Source organism: Dipodomys spectabilis, unplaced genomic scaffold, assembly GCF_019054845.1.
Source record: "Dipodomys spectabilis isolate Male_0828 unplaced genomic scaffold, ASM1905484v1 ptg000783l, whole genome shotgun sequence".
In the NCBI taxonomy this organism is placed as follows: Eukaryota; Metazoa; Chordata; class Mammalia; order Rodentia; family Heteromyidae; genus Dipodomys; species Dipodomys spectabilis.
Window position 1 is genome coordinate 17,017,483 of NW_024871460.1, and position 24,625 is coordinate 17,042,107.

Sequence of the window (24,625 nt, forward strand, 5' to 3'; positions counted from 1 at the left end):
AACAACAACAACAAAATGAAAGAAGCCTGACAGGACCAAAAGGACCTACCAGCTGTTTAATAATAACTTTAATACAAAAAGCAGCACATATGGGCATAATATAGTTGAACCAATAAAAACCAAAGATGAAGAGAAAAATCTTTTCAAAAATTCAACTGTATATTGTAAAAAAAGGCATACATTTTAAACAATATGTTTTAAACTTTAAGAAGTTTTATATATATATATACATATACATATATATGTATATTTGAAAAGTTAAACCATGTATTTTAAAGGTTTATATATATCAAATGACTTCTAATCTCAAATAATGGGTGCTGGAAGACATGAAGGGGCAACTTTATAGTTAAGGCAATCACCAAATTCCTTATCCATTATAAACTATACTTCAAAAAAATTTCAGGGGCTGGGAATGTGGCTTAGTGGTAGAGTGCTTGCCTAGCGTGCATGAGACACTACCTTTGATTCCTCAGTGCCAAACAGAAAAAGCCAGAAGTGGAACTGTGGCTCAAGTGGTACAGTGCCAGCCTTAAGCAAAAGAAGCTCAGGGACAGTGCCCAGGCCCTGAGTGCAAGCCCCAGGACTGGTAAACAAACAAACAAATAAATAAAAGGTATAGCCAGGTGCCTGTGGCCTGTGGCTCATGGCTGTTACTCTACCTACTCAGGAGGCTGAGGGCTAAAACTTGTGGTTTGAAGCCAGTCTGGATATGGCAAATCTGAAAGATTTATCCCCAATTAGCAAAAAGCTAGAAGTGGAGTTATGGATCAAGTGGTAAGGCACTAACCTTGAGCAAAAAAGCTGAGCAATAGTACTAGGGTCTGGCACACCCATACCTACACCCCCTGCCACACACAATCTTAGGGAAATAAAGATATTTTCACAATACCCACTCACACACACACATACCTCAGTATATTAAAGATATTTTCAGATTAATAAGCCTAGAGGACTTATTGGAATTTCTGTTCTTTAAGAATTGCTAAGAGAAAAATTTCAGGTTGCAATGAAATGAAAGCAGACAGGAAACTTGAATGTATGGGAAAGAATAAAAGAACAAGAAAAAGTAAATACGTCTAGAAATACAACAGAATATTTATTCTCTTAATTGCTTTGAAATATAACTGACTTAAAGAAAAATAATACACTGCCATGTAGCATTTTATTATTCATGAAGACAAAGTAAATGACCATAATTGCTTATAATTATTGGATAGTCAGAGTAAATAGAATTTTCCCGATGTAATATGTTTGTATTTAATATGCATCAAGAAATACAAAAAATGGTGAATGCATTTTATAATATATTTAGAAGTACAAATAAAAATTAATGCAGAGCAAATAGAGGAAAGAAAAAATGATTAATTTAAAAATATACATTAATCCAAAAGGTAGAAAAGAAGAACATAAAAACAAAAGAAGATAGGAAAACTTGGAAGTGATATCAAGAAGGTAGATTTAACCTCAGCCATATTACTAAATATATTAAAAATAAGTGAGTTGAATATTAGAATTAAAAGGCAGAAACGTTTAAATTCTCAAATATTTGCAGAATTCCAAATATTTGTAATTAGTGCACTTCTACATTGCTATGAGCTTGATGAAATATTTTAGCTGAATGATAATTAAAATACAAGTCAACAGTTGTGGACTTGGCTAAAGTAGTGATTAAATACATTGTGTAACTTTAAGGTTTATATCAGGAAAGAAAGATTTAAAATCAATGATCCAGTGTCCCACCTTAAGAAGTGACAAAAAGAACAAATCAAAGTAATTAGAAGACATAAACATGACAATATTGACCAGGAAAGGCAGAAAGTTGCCAATGAAAGTAAAAATTTTAGACTCTACAGTTTTTAAAAATATGATACAGTGTTATAAAGGTACCTATAAGAAGAGCAGAACCCAGGAAGGCTGGAAAAATGCTAGTGTAACCCAGTTGAATGTTTCAGTTCTTTTGGGTTCAAAGAGTTGTCAAGGAAAGGACAGACCCTTCTGCTACTCAGACGTAATGGTGGGAAAAACGCTAAAGCATTTTCTAATTCTCTTGCTTTCTTGTCTGCAACTGGATAGAATACAGGGAGTCTTCAAATGGAAATGGTAAAACTAACTAAAGCATGAGTTTATTTTAGGAAAAAGAGCCACCATCAGAAAATGCCCATGTTATGCCTATCATCTATCTATCAATCTATCTATCTATCTATCTATCTATCTATCTATCTATCTATCTATCTATCTATCTATCTATCTATCTAATCTATCTAGGTTCTAATGAAAATTTAAAAAACAATCCAGGGAAGTGGTGTTGCTATAATCAGCAACCTCTTTCTTACCATCCTATCAAAAAGCACCCATGTTTTTGTTAGCTCTGAGATTGAACAGAAAGTACATTACATGTAGTATATCTACATTGCAAGTAAATCATCTGAAAAAGATCTTGATGGATTTTCTGTGGATGAGGTAGGGAAATGCATGGTGGTTGTGCTCAAGGGAAATTCCTTCACAGTCAATTGAACAACACAGTGTATTATCAGAGGACTCAGGTTTGCATCTGGATATGCCATTTCTCAGATGGAGGACCTTGGTTACATTGTTTAAACTATCTTAACTATGGCTTTCTTATCTGCAAAATAGATGGGAATACTTATTTCATAAGAATGAACTTAAATCATGCATATAAACTAGTCATTTGGTAAGTGATTATGTGTTACAAGACTGCTATTGATATTAATTAACATTAGCAGGAGAGAGTTAACAAGGCTTTCATCTTGGTCTTATTGTGGTCAACATTTAATCAAAGACATGGAAAAGACACAGTAACTCCTTATCAGATCTACAGGAGACTCATAGCCGGCAGTGCCCGCAAGTGTCTTTGAAGAGACCTAGGGCTTTACATAATTCAGAGTGAATGCCAGGGTTAGAACAGTCATAATCATTTTGGCAGGTTGGAATATTGGACAAAGTCCATGGGAAAAAATTAAATAAGAATAAACTTTTATATCTGTTGTTTGTCTAAAACTGAAATTTCACAAGGACAGAATGAGGAAGCAATTCCCTGTAAGGATCTGAGACACTGAGTCAACCACCAGCTCAGCCTGAAAGAGGTAGTAGAGATAAGAGGCAGCAGAGTCCTTCCTCTTCATAAACTAGTGGCCCCCCTCCCCTTTTTTGGGGGGGTCATTGGGCTTGAACTCTGGGCCTGGGTGCTATCCTTGAGCTCTTCAGCTCAGGTCACGTACTCTACCACTTGAGCCACAGAGCCACTTCCAGTTCTCTGGTGGTTAATTGGAGATAAGGGTCTCATGGACTTTCCTGCCAGGGCTGGCCTTTAACCACAATCCTCAGATCTCAGGCTCCTGAGTAGCTAGGATTACAGGTGTGAGCCACCTGTGCCTGGCTCTGCCAGTGCCTTTTTGGAGCCTATTGATTGATTCTGGAGAGCATAAGTGAGGTGAAGAAGTTTCTAGTATGTGACAAGTGGCTGAAGGCATTGATTAGAAGTGCCTGGAGAAGAAAAAGAACAATAGTTATCATCAGCACCACAATAGCTAAATCTTAGTGAGTGCTTCTGTTTCTTGTCCCTGTCACTTCATTTAATCCTCTCAACACCTTGAACATCAGGTACTATTCTCATCGCTGCTTTGTCACTGCACAGGAGAAAACAGGGCATGTGGTCTATTTGTTATATAGGTAGCAAATGAGGAGTATATGTTCAAATTCAGACATTTTTATCGCAGCAAATACTTTTAGCTAACATGCTATAATGCTTCTAAGGGGGATAAGAAAATGGCTAATTTAAAATATTAGATGGACCATTCTGTGGAAGAGGAATTAGGCCTTTGCTGTATATTTCTAGAAAGTAGTGGTAGTGGTACTCCCAGGAAGTATAAAATACTGGAAAGGAATTTTAGGATATGAAGAAGAGTTTAAAGGGGAATGGGCTGGGATGCGTTCTACTGGAATTCTCTGTATACTTGTCAAGCAGAGGTTGCATGCTCCCAACCCTTAAAGTTCTCTTAATGAGGCATGGTTGCCCTAGGTAATCTCAATTTTACCTTCAAGATTGGACTCATCCTTGGGCTAATATGTTAATTAGGATTAATCAGCAGTGGGATCCTTCACTAATTATGGCTGGGATGTGTGTGCTTTCTTGGAAGGGCAAGAGTGCAGTTGTCCCTCAGCCATAATGGAGCAGGAACATGGGACACTGGGACTTTGAAATTCTTTTTTTTTTTGGGGTCCGGTCGTGGGGCCTGAACTCTGGGCCTGGGCACTGTCCCTCAACTCTTCAGCTCAAGGCTAGCGCTCTACCACTTGAGCCACAGCGCCACTTCCGGCTTTTTTCTTTTTGCTTATGTGGTGCTGAGGAATCGAACCCAGGGCCTTGAGCATGCAAGGCAAGCGCTCTACCACTGAGCCACCTTTCCAGCCCCGGGACTTTGAAATTCTTGAATCCTTTTGGCTTTGTGAACTTTTTTCTCTCATGGCAAACCAATTTTTATCACAGGGCAGAAAGCATAACCATTGGCAGTTCTTGACATTAAAAATTTTTTCCATCTCATAATTTCTGTCCCTGGCAATAGACTGCCTCTTTGTTATCAAGGCAAAGCAAAATACAACTACAGAAACAAAAACACTCCTCAATTCTTCATAGGCAAAGGTACAAGAATCCACATCTCCTCTGACATGAGAATTGAGTCCCTTAGAAAAACAGCAGGGCTCAAGGAAATAATATGTGGTGGACAGAAGAGAAAGCATACCTGCTCAAGGCACTGAGGACATTATAGGCTAAAGTCTTCTGAACATAAATTTCAAGACTTAAGGCTATTCTGTGTTGACGATAGTCATCTTTTCTGAAAATACTTGAAAGTCCCGTTAGAGCTGTACATTTCACATCTGTAATCTCTTCAGCAAGAGTTAGGTGCTACATCAGGCAGAGAACTACAGGCTGTGGCTCTTAAGCTCAAAGACCTAACAATTTAGAGGATTAAGGGCTTAGCATTCTGAGAACTATTTTAAATATAATTACATAGCGGTTTAATCCTCATCAACGAGCTCACTCACAAATAGATCTCATAGTGAGTTTAAATCAAAACTACCTCCTCAACAGAACTCTTTAGCGGCTCAGAAATAGCCCAGACTAGAGAAATGTATGCTCACTTGTGTTAATTTATTTTTTTCACTTTTGTTCGCAGCTGTTTTAGACACTGCAAGGTAATCAAAACGTAGAATCACACTTCTTCTAATTTGTCACTTGCTGTTTGGTCTGTGTGGAATATATTTCACCTCACTCCTGCCTTCCACTGCCTTTATCTGCTATTTGATTTCTGCTTACTATTTGAAACGTCCGTCTTTCCTCTCTAGACTGGGTTAAAACCCTTCGCTCCAGGGTCCTGTCACATCCTGGGTGCTGCGCATTAGGAAAGTTCGGTATTTGTAATCTCATTCAATGTTGTCCTCTGGTAAAATTAAAGCCCTACGAGGGTAGGCTGTTTTGTTCTCTACTATGCCTGGAATACTGCCTCAAAAAGAAGCAGGAATTAAATAAAAATTGACAGATACTTATTGAACATGTGAACATGTATATAATAAGCATTGTTCCTCACACTGAAGATACAAAAGAGGAGAGAGAGTAGATATGGTCCCTGTCCTGAAGGACCTTGTATGTTGAAATGCTGACAAAGTAACTCACTCAGACTCCTAATTTCCAGATGAGAGAAAGAGCACCAAAGAGATTAAGTGACCTGACTCATGCCACAAGGATAATTTGAGTGGCACATATGATCATATCCATTTACAAAAATGTCACCTCTCAATACACATTTCAGTAACCAAATGTGAACTGTTTTATCTATGATGAACAATGGCAAGACATGGAATCCTTATGAGGTACAGAGGAAAGAAGCGTATGGAGCACATGGTTTTATGTGCACAGACCTTTACCGGCTGTCATCACAGGCAGGCAGCTTTGGAGACGGTTATGTCTTACCCATTCTGTCCTAGCCCATGCAAGAATGATTATGGAGTTCCTTGTTGTTGCAGTTGGACCTTAGAGTCTGCTATCAGTGGGGGGTCCATGTTGCTAGAATTTAGTTGGGATCTGTGCTGAGCTGGAAGTTGCAAAGGGACTAACACGGATCATTTTTGATAATTTTAGGACTTTTCAAGAGGTAGTATATAAAGAACTGTATCAAGGGAATGTTTATAGGACTGTTTGAACAGCAGAGAAATAGATCAATATAACAGCTCAATGAATAATGAAAAATATTACAGGATAGATGGAGTACTTGGGTAGAAAGTATTTGAAATAAAGTTATTTGAAATAAAGGAAATAGTTGTTTCCAAGAATAGAGAGCTAGATTACTAATTAAATGCAAATCTAAACTAGTTATTCATTTCAGAGCCTGGGGAGGATACCATGGGAACTCTGCTGGAGTTCTCTTTCTCCCTGTTGAAGGAACAGACCTAGGACAGACAGACTGTCATCTACCCACATCATGCAGTAGAAGCCAGTCTCTGGACAAGTTATGTCAAATTACCACTTATGTCTCCCTAATCAAAAATATATCCCCACCCCTCACAAAGCTCACATGACTCTAGCAGAAACACGTGACAACCTGTTCTACCATCTTCACACAGGACGCAGCAGAGCCCGTTCAGCTTTCCTTGTGACTCTGTCAGTAACCAGCAAGATTCATGTGCATTGCTCATAAAATCTGCAAACTGTTGAGTCAATTAATCAGAAAGCATGCAAGTATAAGAACAACATTAAAAAATAAATAAGTTGTAAGGTGAGCGGAGATCTTTCAACACCGTGTGTGTGTGTGTGTGTGTGTGTGTGTGTGTGTGTGTGTGTGTGTGTGTGTGTGTGTGTGTGTGTGTGTGTGTGTGTGTGTGTGTGTGTGTGTGTGTGTGTGTGTCTTCTGTTGAGGGCGATTTGCAAAGCCCAGCAACTCACTAATGTCACAAAGAGGTATGGAAGGTATGGAAGGTGATATCCTGGTCTTGAAGGATGGGCATCTCAGGGGAGTACTGCAGCAGGCTTAGAGAACTATGAGAAGAGAAATCTGAGAAAGCACTACATACAACATCTGTAAAGAAAATGTTTTATTTAAAGTGTTAAATACCATCACCAGAATGAATTTGATTTACATTAGTTGGTGTTTGTTACAGGACTAATCTGCCCTTTTTTGTGTTTTTTTCCCCCAACTGGAATTCCCTTTACTTGAAAATGTATTATGTACAGGGCAGCAATGGTCACTAGCATAGTGCTATTTACATGACTAAACCACAAGTCGAGGTGCAGACATGTGAAAATTAAAAAAAAAAAGAAACAACACCAACTTTAAATAAATACTGCATAATGACAAGTATGTACAAATATTCCATACAGTCATATCCTTCTTATTAAAATTAGAAATAATTTGTATAGGAATATGCATAAAAGATTATGTGACTGCCTGTTAGTATCAGGAAAATGGTAAACGTTTATTCTAAGGGGTAGTATAGACACTACAGGTCTATTAAATCAATTGTTGCTGGTACACAGGTGTCTAAATTATTTCAATAAAGTTTTATTCATTCTTTTCAAAACTCTACCTGGGTCCATCGTAGATCTCAGACTGTCAAGACACAGTCCTAATGTATTTCATATTGCACCACATAAAGAGAAGGCATTTTTAGTGATACTCATTTTAACTTTTGCACCATATCAAGCATGATAGTTTTCAATGATTAGCACTGAATTAGAAAAAATAAATAAAAAACAAAGAAAATAATATTTGTGCATGGACTTCATTTAAACAGATGTGATGTGTGTGAACTTCAAAAAGTATTGCAAGAAAGTCAAACCAATCTATTAAGAACGTGTGTCAAAGAGGACATAAGAACCAGAAGGGAAGGGTGGTTCACTTCATTGACCAGTGACATTTCCTCTAAATTGGGAACTTGAGAGAAATTTGACCTTGCAGCACCACCCAATGGTAATAACTGTCAGTCAGTAGAACCAAAGGCAGGGGTTTTGACTCCAGAGCATTTGCATGTAGACTTCTGATGACAGCATCAGAGAACTAGTTAGTAGGCATATTGACTTTCTTTGAGTCACTTAAAAATTGGAGCTTTAAAACTGTTGCAAATTTATGTTTATGATATTTCCTTAGAAATATAACTTGTGAAAATTTTGATTTTTACTACAGAAAAATGAATTAATAAACAGCCTTGGGTGTCTGGGCTCCAAATTTTTAGCAGTGTGTCTATTCACACAGTAAATGGAAACTGGCTAAAGAAATCATTTAAAGAATTAGAAAACAAACCAAAAACCCCTAAGAATACCTACAAATAATACTTGAACCCCTGTATGAATAATGCTGGTGCCGAAAACAAATTTATCAGACATTACAATGGCCACATGATTGTAGGATTTTCCTGTAAACTGAATTTTGAAGGTGAAAAAAAAATTACCATGCACTGTACAATAAGTTGCAAAAGTTCAAATATCTTCTTTGTCAAATACATGCTGACTTACTTAAGTGTACTCCCAAGTCATGTTGCAAAGTCCTTTCAACATGCTTGAAATAAAGAAAGCTCTTAAATATTTTAATTCCCTTGAGAAATTCATAAATTTAGATGCACCTACAGCCCTGAATCAAATATGGGGTAGAAGATTAAATCAGATAAAAAACTCATCATTTTTAATATAAGGTTCACTCTCATTGGGAGGAAGAAAATAAACAAAAGAGGGAGAAGAGGAAAAGTGAGATAGAGAAGAGGAAGAACGATGTGAAGAATTTGCACATATTGAAGGTCATAAGATTTGTGTTTTCACATGGAAAGAAAGTGAATACATTATCTTGCTGTTGTCACATAAAGAGAATTTGAAGTATCTGCTAGAAAGTATTTTCATCTGTAATGTCTGCCAAAACACAGACTGTGGTTAAAGAATAAACATGGCGTGTCTTGGTATCACCCTGTTGCATTCTCTCCCCCATTTAAAACCATGCACTAGTGAAATTTACTTTTAAAAATAATATAAATTGTTGAAAATGGCTGATTTTTATTTATTTTTTTTTGCAAGTTGCAGCCCCAAGAAAATAATTTAAAGTATTCAGCTAATCTGAGTCCATGCAAAAGTTTCTTTAATTTCATTCAGTACAGTGTAGCCACAGAATTGTCATTTTCAGAGTCCGACACATCTTGGCATCAGTAAATGACATGCCAGCTGGAGCTTCCCAGCTGGCCTCTCTCCCTCCGGATCCTGGTCTAGGGGCGGATGCTTTGTTCCTGACCTTGCTTTTCACCTGATGATTCTTAGGACTTCATTCCTTGGCCTGTAACATGGCTTAATGGCTGTAGAGCTCCATTTCTGTGGCATAACAGGGCTTTGGGTTAGATAAATGAAGAAAAACGATAAAAATATAAAGGTGCCATTGAAAAGGGCTTTTGTTGCATGAAACTGACGGGATTCTTTGAGATTAATCCATGGCTTCAGATTGGACCAAAACTCGAGTGTCAATGAACTCCAAACCTGATAGTTCTTCATAGCTCTGCTCTTTCACCTGAGGGCCTTCGTTAGGGCACAATGTGTGCAACTTCCTCTGAGAACACAGGATCGCTTTGTATCCCTAGAAATGGGCTCAGAAGACACAACATTAAGCATGCAGTGTTACCAGGGTTTGCGACCTGTGGATATATATGTATTTTTTTTTTTGTAACGCTGGTTGCTGTGACAACAGTTTTACAGCTGCTATGAACGAGAGTAAGAAGGTCCAGTGGAACTTTCCAGAGACGATTGGGAAGCTCTTCTTGTCAGAGGGGCCAAGGTTGGATCTACTAGAGAGGAGGGGGGGAATAGTTTGAACCATCCAATCACCATATTGGATAGTTCCAGTTCATCTAAAAGTATCTGGGCCACTCCCATAAAGGATTTGTGATCCATTCGGCCATAATCTCCCCAGACAATAATCTGTTGGCAAAATGAAAAGAATGGTATAAGCATATACCTGACAAAAAACTTGAAAAATGCATTTAAATAGTGAAGTTCATTTGACATCAAAGAATAATTAAATAGATGTATTTGATGAATGGGACAATTGTTTCTACCAGAATCCAAAGATACACTGCAAAATCTACTAAAGCTTTGGCGATGAGCAGTCCACAGAGATTGGAGTTGATGTATAATGGGATCTCTCTCTTTCTCCCTCCCCCCCCCCCCCCAGTGCCTGCGTGCGCGCGTGTGCGCGCGCGCGCGTGCGCGCGCACACACACACACACACACACACACACACACACACACACACACACACAGTTTATGGCACTGGCCACCACTTTCAGGTTTTCAAAGACTTTCAGCTGTGAAGAACATAACAGAATGTGACAAGAAACTGGGCACAGTTGGCTTGTGCTTATACTTCAGCTATTCATGAGGTTGTAATCTGAGAATCACTATTCAAAGCCAGCATGGGGCAGGAAAGTCCATGAGACTCTCAGCTCCAACTGACCACCAAAAATCCAGAAGTAGAGGTATGGCTCAAATGGAGGAGTGCCAGCCTTGAGCAGAAAAGCTAATCAAGAGTGTGAGGTCCTGAGTTCAAGCCCCAATAATGGTGAAAAAACAAGGAAAAAAAGGGATGTCTCAAGTAAAAGTACTGAATACAAGGTTTGGCTTCATAAAAATAGTTTCTTATGTAAGGAATCAGCAAATAAGTAAATACCTGTAAAACCTTTCCTTGGGGACTCTCTTCAAAAGATAACAGCTGCTGGTAAAGGGGTTCCAGCGTTTTCCGTGCCACTTTCGTTTTCTTTTTGGCTATGCAGACTCCATTATCTAGTAGATACACCTTGACATACGGTGCTAGGGAAAAAACGGGGTAGGGGTGAATGATGATCACATCTGTTCCGTGTCCAGCTTATGGGGGACATCTGCAATAGCCTCATTTTTATCTGAAAGAGCTAACGCCAATCAAAAGTCCCTGGTCTCGTACGGGATGTTCAATTCAAATTATGGACAATCGTCAGCCACTCAGAGAGTTGCAGGGGATGCAATTTTTGTTTGTTTACTGCTGTTTGTATCTATTTGAACACTGGATAAGTAAGGTAAAACATTTCCAGTCTCTAACCATCCTGCCCTCTAGAGAGGTCTCTTAATCTTTAATTTACCAAAAGCTCAATTTAATTACATTGTTTTTGCTCCTCCAATCCAAAAGATTACTTATCATTCAAAGGTGTTTCTTTACTGATGGTGGTGTGGAATGAGGCTTGAGGATAGAATGTTCAAATTGGCTAGGAAGAGGTTGCTAAATATAAATTCAATGGCTTAAAATTTATTTGGCAAACACTTCATGAAATTCATGCCCACTAATGTAAAAGTCATGATATTCTTTATGACAAAACAATTTTATTTTTATGAACATAAAAGGTAATGGCAATGTTGTACAATAAGCAATGCATCCTAGTTTTAAATTCCTGCAAGGATTGAAAAGTTGAGATGTCAGTAGTGACAATGCTAAGGCTAGAAATGAAGTTTCAGAATTCTCAGTAATCGTTTCAAACATGTAAAACCACTGCGTCATTTTCCACAACTTCAATTATCTTACATTCTAGTAACATTTCAGTATGAAATATATGGCATAAAGTTAAATAATGACTCTTTTTCCTTACATACTACAGGAGTTAAAACTCTTACAATTAGAACATTTAGCATATATTGGCTTATGCTACCATGGAACCTATATCCATCTTTATTCTAATTTTAGAGTTTTAAGGATGCCTTAGGTGAAACTTGAAGATCTAGATAAAACTGAAGAGCAGCATAAAACACTAGTTATTAAGTAAAGAGAACTTCTTATGCATATGTTGTGACAAAAATGAATCATCTAAGTGTGATAGTTTTTATTTTAGGGATTTTTAATATATATGGAATTATTTAAGAGCTTATATTATTCTCCTCCAGTAAGAGAACACTTTTACTGAATTCAAGATAAACCTCAAACTACGATAGCCTGAAGCAAGTCAGATAACTGACTTATCTGTTAGCATCTTTAACTAAAATCTAAGTTTTTCAAAAATAAAAAAAAACACGGCTTCTAAATGAAAACACCATAGTTTAACAGACAATAATAGGAATATCTCTTCTGTTTCTTTACCTGGCAGTGTCTTGGAACCTGGTTTTACAACAAGGCCACGGGCCCGAATGATTTCCACCTCCAGCTGCCCCTTTTTGTCCATCATTCCTACCTGAATGTCACCTAATGGTGCAAGAAGAAGAAAAAAATGTGCTTTACCACACAAATGCATTAAGAGAAGTGCTTTCACCAAAGAACTTGGTTTAACAACAGTTCATCATTTCCCATGTCTCCTTAAATTAAAAAAAAATGTTACCAGTTTTATCAATATCTTCCTTTAAAGATCATCAGAAATTAAAATGAAAAAAAATTACTGTTAAAAAAGTCTCACTTTGTTTCTGCTAGTAATAGTGGTAGAGAGTCTATGAAATTAAAGGAATACAATTTTCAATATACTAAAGAAAAGCAATACAATTCCATGACAGAAAGCCTTACCCATTGCAGGAGTGGCCAGAGTCTGACGTCCCACTAGCTGAGCAGGGCCCAGCCCATCGAGGAAATCGCTGAACTGGCTGTCAGAGGCCAAGCGGACACCAGGGAAAATCAAACTGAAAGCAAAATAACATATGGATGGAATCCTCAGTCCCATGTCTCTCTCTAGTCTACTTTCTGTGGAAGCATGGCTGGTACCATTATTTTGTCACTGGTATTTATTGGACCCCAACATCCCAGTCCACTTCCCATACCTCTTGCTCCATATTCTCTATGTCAATGTATGTCACATGAAGCAATTGTTACATGATTGCAGACTTCTATTTATGTGTCTTCCTCTTTCTTGAGCTGGAGGACAGAGGCTGTGATTTGTCAGCCATGCCCAGTACCTGTTAAGAACCTATTCCATGGCAGGTTCTATGGTATTTAATCTAGTGGCCTAACTAGAAGACAGGTTCTATGATTTATCCTCTTTTATAGATGGAGAAACCCTTCTGGATTATTCTCATCAACATTTAAACAATGCTACTATGTCTTCCATCTTACATAAATAATCCCTTCTCCTGACTCCACTTCTCTTCCAAGTTAGCACCCCATTTCTTTCCTTGAAATTCCTTGAAAAACATGCCCCTAAATTATGTCTGCATTTATTCCCTTTTCATTCTCTCTTGAAACCAAAATTTCTCTTAGCAAAATTTACCTAATGGCCACAGAAGTAAATGCACTGATTACCACATTACTCAGTTTCATCTAACTCAACAGATTAGAAGAACCTGACTCGATGGATCTCTTCCTCTTCCTTGAGATGCTTTCTCCACTTCACTTCCTGCAGCCTCTAGGCTCCTTGCATTTCTCCTTCATACTGGTACTGCCTAGCTTGATGTCTCCAGCTTGGTCCTCTTCTTTAGGCAACAGACTTAGACTGATGTATAATGATCATCTCTAGCCAAACCTGGCAGCCTTCCTCCACCTCTCAAACAAAACTAGTCCCCTCATAGGATCCCTGATATGAAAAACAGGTTTGTTTGTTTGTTATCTGTTTGAACAACATAGCAGTTAACTGCTGTACTTCTAGGTACTTAGAACCTTTGCCTGGGAAAGTGTAATTACTCAATAAATACTTCTTAAGCGTCAATTAAATTGAAGCTTAAAAAAAGTAAGTAATTTTTGGAAAATCCTATAGTATCAAGACAAAGAAACAATAATAACAATGAAAGAATCTAGGTCTATGGGATCCCAGTGTCTACGATCTTAACCATGGATACTGACTTCCTTACATGACCTAAATCCCAACTCACGGTATGGTGTCTGGATCTGTAGAAGATAATATTTGTTAAAGTAATTTATTAGTATTTATCCTATTTATCTATTAGGAGTACAGCGATCTGGGGTCGAGGTCACAGTTTAAATGTTTTATACCCCATGTAATATTTCATAATATTGGCTACACTTCTGTCTAAGCATTCAATGTTTCCATAGTGATGGAAGGTTAGTAAACTACACATCTATTGATTCCCTTTACACATCCATTTACAGATCTATAGTCATCATTAACATTAATTTATTTGTGATGGGGTCATACAATCCTTTATTTCCTTTTGTACTTGTACTGGGGCTTGAACTTAGAACCTTGCACTTTCACTCAGCTTTTTGGCTCATGCAGATGCTCTTAACACTTGAGTCACACCTCCACTTTCAGCTTTTTAAAGATTAATTGGAGATAAACTCTTGGGTTTATCTGCTTGGTCTGGCTTTGAACAGCAATCTTCATATTTTAGCATCCCTGAATAGCTAGTATTACAGGCATGAACCACCTGCTTGGCTATATAATGTTTGTAAAAACTTAGAAAAAAAATCTCAAAGATAGTTCATTCAAAGGAAAGGTTCATATAATTACATAGGGCCCCTATTTTAGGGGGAATTCCTTTTTGGATGTTATATTTCATGTAATTAAAATGCATTATATTTCACTTATTTTTATTTATTCATTTATTTTTATTTCATTATTAGTTAACTTTATTAGTCGAAATAAATGATATGAAATATTGTTAGTACATGAAATTATTTTTTCATAGTAACTTAAACACATTAAAGATGTTTAAAATTAGCATAGTCTATGTGGTATGGTACTAGCACGCATTAAATTTGGTGCTTTTATATATTATTTCAAGCTAGGGCAAGATATTTTATTTACATGTAATGTGAGAGTCACATTTTAACACCTTATCAGCAAAGGCAAAACACTTTATCCCCAAACCTATATCCTTTGATGGAAAAAGCCAGAAATAGCATACCACTCAGTGGCAGATGAGTAAAGTTCTCTTCACAGGAAGTCAGCCAGTGACGATGAAAATGGTTGCAGAGGGTGTGAGCTAGATTTTGTGAGAACAGAGGATGAACCAGACAAGAAGGCTACAAGCAAGGTGTGGAAGAGACACGCCTCTTAACCAGCCTTACTTACTTTCCTTCTGAGCTATAGCTGTTCATGCTGCCATCTGTAGATTCTCGGCTGGCCTGTCGAGTCATCCAGTTCCTCATCTCCACTGCCAGACCTGTTTCTGTACTTCTCTGCACAGTGCTCCGTAGTTTTTTACCCCCTGCTTCTGCAGAAATAAAAATCCAAACGACATCACAGCTTTGTTATTGCTATTGGGTAACAAAAATTATCAGCCTCAGGAAGTCCTCAGATGAAAAGAACTGCATGGAGGCAAAGTATTCTTAAGGAAACACAGAGAAAAGATATTTAAAACACTTTAAAACAATGTTTTGTTGGATCAGATAAAAATCTTGAAGCAGCACAAAATACCATTGTTTTATTTCCATTTAAAATAGTGTTCATGTGATTAACATATTAAAAGATTCAATTTAAGAAAATAAAATGAGCTTCATTTTCACTGTAATATTTGTCAGGTTAATTTATGCCTATCATTTTCGTGGTGATATTTAAATGCAAAAATAATTTAGCCTACCTTTTTTTCCTCCTTTCCTTTTGTCATATTAAAAGAATTAAATCTTATACTATTTACAAAGAACAGATGGTGATAAATACTCAAACAGTAGCCTTAATTTTCACAAAAATATTTGCTTTTGGAGGGTGTTAGATCTGCTTAACTTTCAGAAAGATTCTCAAGGGGAATGTAAGGATGCAAAACACCAGCAGTGTCAAGTTTTGATAGTCATGTCCCTATGGTAAAGAAGTGTACTGATGAAAGCCCATGGGAAGACCAAACAGGAAAGAGACTCATGTATTAATATGTGACAGAGGTAGGAAGTGATATCTGAAGGGGAGAAGGCTCTTCATAAAGGGAGTAGCATCTGATCTGGGTTTGAAAAATGGGGAGATTGGAAATGAAGGGAGGAGGGGAGGGAAGAGGAAACTGTGGGCAACGAAACTGTGTGGATAAATGTGTAAAGACAGGGATGGCTATGTTTGTGAGAAGGAGGTGCAAAGACCAAAGCACAGAGGAATGGTGAGCAGAGGGAGATAAGAAACTGAGCTCAAATTATGAATGCTGGAATGTGGAGCTGACCGAACCCAAGTTGATTTTTTTTTTTTTTTTTTGTATTCACTTGCTTCTTCTCAGGCCTAAATATTCATCCTTATTGACTATGAATGCACTAGCTTTTTGGGATCTAACCATATGCAAGGCTCTCTAGTGGCTAGCATTAGTAAGTTCTTTTATTAGTGCCACGGACTTGCTGAAATCTCTTTGCCAAAGTGTCTTAATTTTGTTCACCACTTTGAAACACTGTTTTAAATCATCCACTCTCCACTTCCAACTTTAATGTACACTAAAATGTTTTAAAGTGTATACACAAAATATAAATTACAACTGATCTAAAACTCAGTTCCATAACCTAAAGATGCCAATTTAGGCAATTAATAGCAAACATGTTGTACTGATATAAACAATAAAGACATAGGCATCACCCGTGGATGAAGGAAAGCTCTCATTTACAGAGGAGAGTTAGTTAATAAATATAAAAGGGATGATAAATTTAAAAATTACAAAAAATTTACAACTTCCAGTGGAATAAATGACTTAAGCAAGGCTTAACAATGAAGCCTAACACAATTAGAAAGCATAGTTGGAAAAAGGGTGTTTCTATAAACCAAGTAATCATTCCACAAATTAGTTTTAAGCATTGAAAGAAAAAGAAAAGCTACATCAACATGAGAGATCTGGCAACTGTCATACTAATCAAGTGAATAATGGGACAATCATATGTATTATCTGATATAAAATACATAGTGTTACCTATCAAGTTGTTCTTAACAGCTTGTTTCCAACCAGATCTTCTGTTTTTCAAAGATACAGGGGATAAATAACAAGATAAATAATATACAAACAAAACAACAGGAAAGCCTAGAATATGGGGTACTGTTAAGAGAATTAGTTTTGTCTCTTACAAAGTTAACATCATGAAAACACACAAGCTAAGATAATTGCTGTAAATTACAAGATAGAAAAGAGATGTGACTATCAGACATTGTGAGTATGCTTTGTCTTATTTGGAAAAATAGAACAAAATGAGGAAATTTGTAAAAAAAATTAGTATAAAAGCAATTTTAAGACAGTAGGGAAAATCTGAATATGAATTAGATATTAGATTCAATTAGGAAATTTTTAGGTGGTTAACCACATGTATTATAATGATTTTTTTTTTTTTTTTTTTTTTTTGGGTCCAGTCGTGGGGCTTGAACTCTGGGCCTGGGCGCTGTCCCTCAGCTCTTCAGCCCAAGGCTAGCGCTCTACCACTTGAGCTACAGCATCACTTCTGGCTTTTTTCTTATTTGGTGCTGAGGAATCGAACCCAGGGCCTCAGGCATGCAAGGCAAGTGCTCTACCACTGAGCCAACTTCCCAGCCCCTATAATGATTTTCTTTATCATTAGAATACTACAAAGAATTTAAATTTTATAATCTGACAATTCAAATAATGTAAGGAAAATAAAAACTCCCTAAACATATTCATGAAAAAGAAAAATGTAGAAAAAGATGAGGCTGAAGAGTAGAATTTGATGTTCATGAGTTTAATATTTATGCTTTTATTTCAGAGTGTGCCTCAAATGACTACATCTGGAAGTAGTAGAATTTTTCCTAGCTATAAACTGGAATGATGGAAGGCGCTAGGCTGGTATGAGGAAGGCCAGCCAAGGGCTTAGAGTCTACTTTCCTATCAACAATGTCCTTGTGAAAATGCAAAATAAGGATATATACAGGAAACACATGACACAGAATTTCTAAAGATCTTAGGATATATTTTTTTGCAATGCCAAAGATGCATCGTTTCTTATTTACTATTGACTCTACCAGGCAGAAGTGACTTGAAAATACACTGTTATTAAGTGATGAGAACCAGCTACCACTTGTGTCAAAGAATAACAATATAATGAGCAAAGTAATCATTTTGTTTATGTGTATCTTATTCCTAACAACTTAAAAAAAAATCTCTATTTTCGTAGATCAATAGCATCAAAAGGCCCAGGAGACTACACAATTCCCTGAAACCGCATTTTTTAACTGACAGAACCAGAGTTTGTATACAGTCTCCAGATCCCAAGTTCTCTTATCATTAATTTGTTGGCAGAAGTGCATGGCCAGCTGTCCACAGAGGTGACACGATGCTGATTGCAACAACATGTGGACAGTTCCTTTAGAAGTAGCCTGGTGGAGGCCCAAAGACACATAGGTCCCATGGTTTCCCTTATTTGCAATAACTAGTATATATCTGAGACAAGCAGAAATGGTCAGGTAAGTTGATGTTAGGCCAAATAAACCCCAAGATAAGGACTCAAATGGTTTTTCTTTCTTGTTATTGTTTCTAACATATTTATAAGATGATTTCTTTGTTGCTTTGTATGTCCCTCCCCCACGATATAAACCCGTTTTCACTGTATTTGATGTTGGTATAATTTGGGGAGGGGAAGGGAAAAAACCAATTGTTTAAATAGAGATACAGGTGCACCCACTGCAACAATGAGATGTACAAGACGTTATGCCGAAAAAACGAACTTTACAACTTTGGCGCAAGCAACAATGCTTGATATGAAATTGCTCATGTAATTGTAACCCCTCTGTACAGTATTTTCACAATAAAAAACACAATAATAATAATAACAATAAAAATAAAAAGAAAGCTCCACCTCACAAAAGGAGCTGCAAGAAAACCTAAAAAGAAAAAAGAAAAAAAGAAGTAGCCTGGTGGGGTAGGAAGAGCTTTCTTCCATTTAGAAGCTGGGCTAATTTGAGCAAGTCACTTACTCTGTCTTAGTTTTATCAATCTCTGAAATGATGATAATAATGAAATTATAATAATAATGCGTGCCTGATAGGTTGGCTAATGATTAAGGAAAATAAACATCTAAAGTGTGTAGAGAATGCCTGATACATAGAAAGTTTACAACTAATGGTAATGTTATTTAACAAGCTAGGGAATAAAAAACCAGAAAAGTAGGCCAGTTTCAACCACTTATTGGCTCTGTGGGCTTCTCTGAGTCATATTCCTTATCTGAGCTGTTGGCTTTTCATCTATAAAAATGGCGCAGGGAAGAATGTAGATGAATTTGATAAGTTTCAGCCCTAATGTCTGAGTTTGTGTCAAGGTATGATCAAGATCACAAGAGCATACATTGAGGAGATAGGCTACTCAAACAAAGAATTCTACCTAATAAGTATTCATAATAGCTTTTAAACTTTTTTATTTTTTTACAACTATGTGTGGAGGTTCACACTTATAGTAGCTTTAAAACTTGTCTTCTAAAATGTTGCATTATCTGACTTATTTATAAATTTATTTTTCAGCACCACAGAACCTTTGTGGTCACATACACAACAAAAGTAATTAAGCCTAAATATAGCACATTATGGTGATTCACACTTAGTGCAGATGTTTCATAATGCAAATAATACATGATTTATTATGTTATTCAACCTAAATATTGAGCATTTAACAGTGAGAAAGAGAGAATCTGAAGATGAACCTCATGATGATGTTACTTTACCTGGTAAAAGCCATTTTGCAGATGTAATTAAGGTAACTAATCAGTAAGTTAAAACCTAGGGACATTATTGTAGTGAGTCTAGTATAACCAGGAAAGTCTTTTAACAGAGTGCTTTTCTGGTTAGTTCCAAAACTGGAAATCAGAGGGATCTGAAAGTCAGGAAGGATTCAATGTGTCTTTGATGGTTTGAAGATCAAAGAGCAACCATTAACCACTGACCAATAGCAAAATAAAAACCCGAAAACAAAAAACAAAAAAAAAGGACCTCAGGCCTAAAACTTCAAAGATTCAAAATTTGCCATCATCTTGAGTGACACAATACACCTTGATATCAACCTTGTGATATGCTAAAGAGAAAATCCAGTCACACTGTGAACTCATAAATGGGTGTTGTTTTTCACCTTCTAAATTTGTGATAATTATTACACTCGAAAACTAATACCATAAATTCTAAGTCTCTGTACGATTTTTTTCAAGTTGGAAAACTTAAAAATATTATGACTACCAACTAAAAATTAAAAAACTTAACATGATTTTTGAAAAAAGTATATAGATATACACACAGAGGCATATATTCATATATGCATAATACAGGCCTATGTATTGACATATTAAAAATAGTCTTATAGCTATCCCTTGCATATAAGGTATTTTAGGCTTGTAGAGAAGTGGCCTGCAGATAAATATCAATTTCTTGGATTGCTAAATCTCATAGGCAGTTGGCAGCACACAGAAACTGTCCTTCTTATTCTGGTCTGCTTAATTGCATGGCTCATTTACTTGGTACCTTCTGTATTCAAGAAAGCCATCTGATTAACTGTAAGACCAAAGAGTTGTTTTTCGCTAATATATGAAAAACAGAAAACTATTTGAATGGCTTGACAACAAAAATCAAAAGGTCCTCATTGCTATTACTTGGGAACTGATCTATGTACTAGTAAGGGCAGGACTTACAATCTTGGCAGACTTTGCATGTTGTATTTTCTTTTTAGTCTCAGAGCTTGAACTCTGGGCCTGGGCACTGTCCCTGAGCTCCTCAGCTCAAAGCAAGTGCTCTACCATTTGAGCTACAGTGTCACTTCTGGTTTTCTGGTGGCTAATTGGATAAGAGTCTCACAGCCTTTCCTGCCTGGCTGGCTTTGAATCATGATCCTCAGATCTCTGCCTCCTGAGAAGTTAGGATTACAGGCGTGGGCCACCGGTGCCCGGCATATGTTGGATTTTCTTGGTATCAATATAAGAAATGATTTATGGAAACAAGTTGATGGATTCAAAAAACTATCTTAAATTTTTATTTTAGACCTCAATTTATTGGCTCAAAGTTAGTAAAGCATTGTCTTGCATTTTATTCAAAATTACTATTTTTCAGTGAGTATAATTTAGAAAAGCCATTTATATTATATCTAAAGAATTCTGATGGAGGGAGGGGGTAATAAGTTGGACAAGGTCGCCCTCTTTTGTACTTGTCATTTTATTGTATTTTCTTCTGTTCTCTAATGTTGCTATTACAGAACTAAGGTTAATCAATTGAAAGCCCGTTAGAAAACAATCAAGCCTTTATCCAAAGTTAAACAACTGAATCATGTACCCTGTCTTTTAGCTCTGTATTTTTCTTTTTTATTCTTTTTTTTGTTGGTCATGGGGCTTGAACTCTGGGCCTGAGCACTGTCCCTCAGCTCTTCAGCTCAAGGCTAGTGCTCCACCACTTGAGCCACAGCACCACTTCCGGCTTTTTCTGCTTATGAGGTGACGAGGAATCAAACTAGGGCCTCATGCATGCAAGGCAAGCATTCTACCCAGAGCCACCTTCCCTGCCCCCATATTTTTTTAAATTTCATTTTATTGTCAAGGTGATATACAGAGGGGTTATAGTTACATATGGGAGGTAATGAGTACATTTGTTGTCAAACATTGTTCATTGATAATTTCAATGGATGTAAAGGCCTTCCTTATCTTCCAATGTGGAGGAGACAAGATACCTTTCCAAAGATGTCCACATCCTAAAACACAGACTAAAAAATACATTATTGTCCATTGCAAAGGGGAATTTAGGCTGCAGAATAAATTAAGTTTGCTAACCAGCCAATAGGGAGAGACTATCCTGGATTATTCAAGGTGAGCCACATGCAATCACAAAGAATCTGAAAGTGTAAGAAAAAGGGAGAGTCCCAACACGATGTCACTATGGAAAAAAAAAGTTAAGAGAAATGCAATCTGATTGAAAGGGGATAAAAGAAGGTAAAAGAGGTAAAAGAAGTGAGGTTTTACAAGCTTGAATGATAAAGCAAACAAACAAAAAATGGAATCATGCCTACAGTCTATGAACATAAATACAGCACATGCAATGTTCAATGTACATATGTGAAAATAAAACTAGGTAACTTGAAAGAATGAGTGAGTTGGAGCAGACAGCCCCTGTATTTCTTAACTGTTAGATCTGGCCTGTCCATACATCAACCACACTGATCAATACCTGTGCCTGCCTCTCTCTCAAGAGACATGCAATATTACCCATCCCTTTACAACTTTACGGTTAAATATTTTGGAGGTAATATTCCTAGAACGGATTTATCTATCTAAAATTCATAATTATTTTTCTATATTATCAGTGCATATTAATGTACAGAGGTTAACTGTGTTAAGTTCATGCATGCATATATATATATACTTTGATCACATCATACTAATACTCATTCTTGGGTATAAGGTTGGGAAAGCTAGGCTATGCCATAGAAGATATGACGATTTAACAAATAGTGACTAATGACAATGAGGTAACATACTCCAACTCAAAGTGCTTTGAGAATTGTAAAATGTTATAAAAACTCTTATTTGAAAAATGACAGGAGTGACATGTGAAATTGTCCTAAACTTATAGGATGCAAAGTACGTGTAAATCACCAGGGCCCTGCCACACAAAGGGAGAGAGCCTGGTGGACAAATGGGGCCAGGAAGACTCGAGTTACACTTGAAACTGAGCACAAACAAATGAACTGAAAAGCTACAGAATACTGAAGGTGTGGTATAGAAAAAAATTACTATCTTACCTTACACAATTGTCCTGGACTCTCAATAACAACTCAGTTTGTAGGCCTGAACTAACAAGAAGCAGGCCATGAGAACTATGGAGCTTCCTCTTCAGTGCAAACCTCTGTGGTCATGGAGAATAAAGGAGAAAGAAACATCTCCCAGAAAACTGAATGTCAGGGGGACAAAAATGTATTCCTTCTTTTTTTTTTTTTTTTTTTTGTCGGTTGTGGAACAAAAATGTATTCTACTGTCAATTCTTGCCATTCCTACCAAGGGAAGCTTGATAATTCCTATGAATATCTGTTTTGAGTTTCCTAATCATGTCTTTTTCAGCAGGAATTTAATTTTGGTTGCTCTGCCATTACATTTCTACTTCATTGAAATTTGATAGATTGGATAACTAGTATTATATGTACAGGTTATCACACCATTAAAACCAAAACTGATATGAGGAAGAGCTAGAACATGCAAGTACATGTCCCTCAAAAGTCCTGGATTTTAACGGATGTGTTTAAAGTTGTCTTTCTGAGGGACTGATTACATTTTATATGTAAATCCAAGAGTGTGTATTTGGGCAGCCAAGTCTTAAGGCCTAGGTGCTGTCCCTGAGCTTCTTTTGCTCAAGGCTAGGCTCTATCATTTGAGTGACAACTTCATTTCCAGCTTTAATTGGAGATAAAAGTCTCACAGACAGCCCTACTTGAGCTGGTTTTGAACCATAATCTTCAGATCTCAGCTTCATGAGTAGCTAGGATTACAGGTATGAGCCACCGGCATCTGGTAACAACTACTATTAAAAAAAAAAATCAAAAACCAAAAAACTAAAAATAAGTAATTATCTGAGCCTAACAGCTGTTTATTTTAACTACAATTATTTTATTGTATAGAGCAGATGTTTAGTAATGTCTATCAGCAAAATTTGAATGAATTTTTTTGTTGTTGTCAGTCACGGGGATTGAACTCTGGGCATGGGCACTGTTCCTGAGCTCTTCTTCAGCTCAAGGCTAGCGCTCTACCACTTGAGCCACAGTGCCACTTCTGGCTTTTTCTGTTTATGTGGTGCTGAGGAATCAAACCTCATGCAGGCGAGGCAAGTACTCTACCACTAAGCCACCTTCCCAGCCCTTTGAATGCATTTCTAAGAAAATAACTATCCTTCAGTTGTAGAAGTTAAAACCTGTCTCTTGCTTTGCTACTAAGCTACTGAGGCCGAGAAGAAGCCGGTGGGCCCATAGGCTTCCACTACCATGAGGGTGCTGGCCAGGGTATGAATTGTAGAAGTGAGACTGGTGCCAAGTAGCAGTTGAACATATTTGCAGGACTAGCTCTGTAGTGTGGTTTGCCCTCATTCTCAGTCTTTAGTTCAGGTTCTCCAGCCTTTCTAGAGATTCTGTGACCTATGCAGGGTCCAATGGCAAATACCTTTTCTGCCTAAATTGCCAGAATTGATTCATCATCCTAAATAACACTTACTTCACATGTTTCATTTGGGATCTGATTTAAAAAATGTGTTCCTGTTTATACGTAGATAAAGATATACAATTCCTGAGTGTAGTACAAAGAGTGTGTGATGTTCAAGCACTCTTGTACCTGCCAGAATATTGTCCCTTTCAGCAATAATAGCTTCTTTATATTGTATGATTCATACAACCAGCAAGGTACTTGTTTATCTATTCATTTATATATATACTTGCACATATTTGTTAAGTACTGAGTAGGCGTAAGGTACTGTGGGAGTTAATAAAAATAAGCAACATAGGATCATATAATTTCTAATTCTATACTTTTTTTGCCAGTCCTGGGGTTTGACTCAGGGCCTGAGCCTCTTTTGCTCAAGGCTAGTACTCTACCACTTGAGCCACAGCGTTACTTCTGGCTTTTTTTTTTTTTTTTTCCTGTTTATATGGTACTGAGGAATCAAACCCAGGGCTTCATGAATGCTAGGCAAGCACTCTACCACTAAACCACATTCCCAGCCTGTATGATTCTTTTTATTTAGTAGGTGAGATAAGATAGGAAACTATAGTCTAAGGCAT

General features: G+C 37.0%; 1 protein-coding gene across 34 annotated transcripts in view; it reads right to left on the minus strand.

Annotated features, from left to right (window-relative positions):
- Window positions 1-7,096: 7,096 nt before the first annotated feature.
- Window positions 7,097-24,625, minus strand: part of Rims2 (regulating synaptic membrane exocytosis 2) — a 418,336-nt gene continuing 400,807 nt past the window's right edge. For 31 of the 34 annotated variants that reach the window (XM_042673035.1, XM_042673026.1, XM_042673040.1 and 28 more), the window contains 5 exons: window positions 15,016-15,157; window positions 12,558-12,670; window positions 12,144-12,245; window positions 10,713-10,852; window positions 9,134-9,964 (listed from right to left, as the gene is read on the minus strand). In XM_042673035.1, the coding sequence (XP_042528969.1) occupies window positions 9,746-9,964; window positions 10,713-10,852; window positions 12,144-12,245; window positions 12,558-12,670; window positions 15,016-15,157 (716 nt within the window). In that variant the 3' untranslated portion in view covers window positions 9,134-9,745. Of the gene's footprint in view, window positions 9,965-10,712; window positions 10,853-12,143; window positions 12,246-12,557; window positions 12,671-15,015; window positions 15,158-24,625 lie in introns of all 34 variants that reach the window. The other 3 variants (XM_042673019.1, XM_042673018.1, XM_042673020.1) reach the window with 1 other exon arrangement.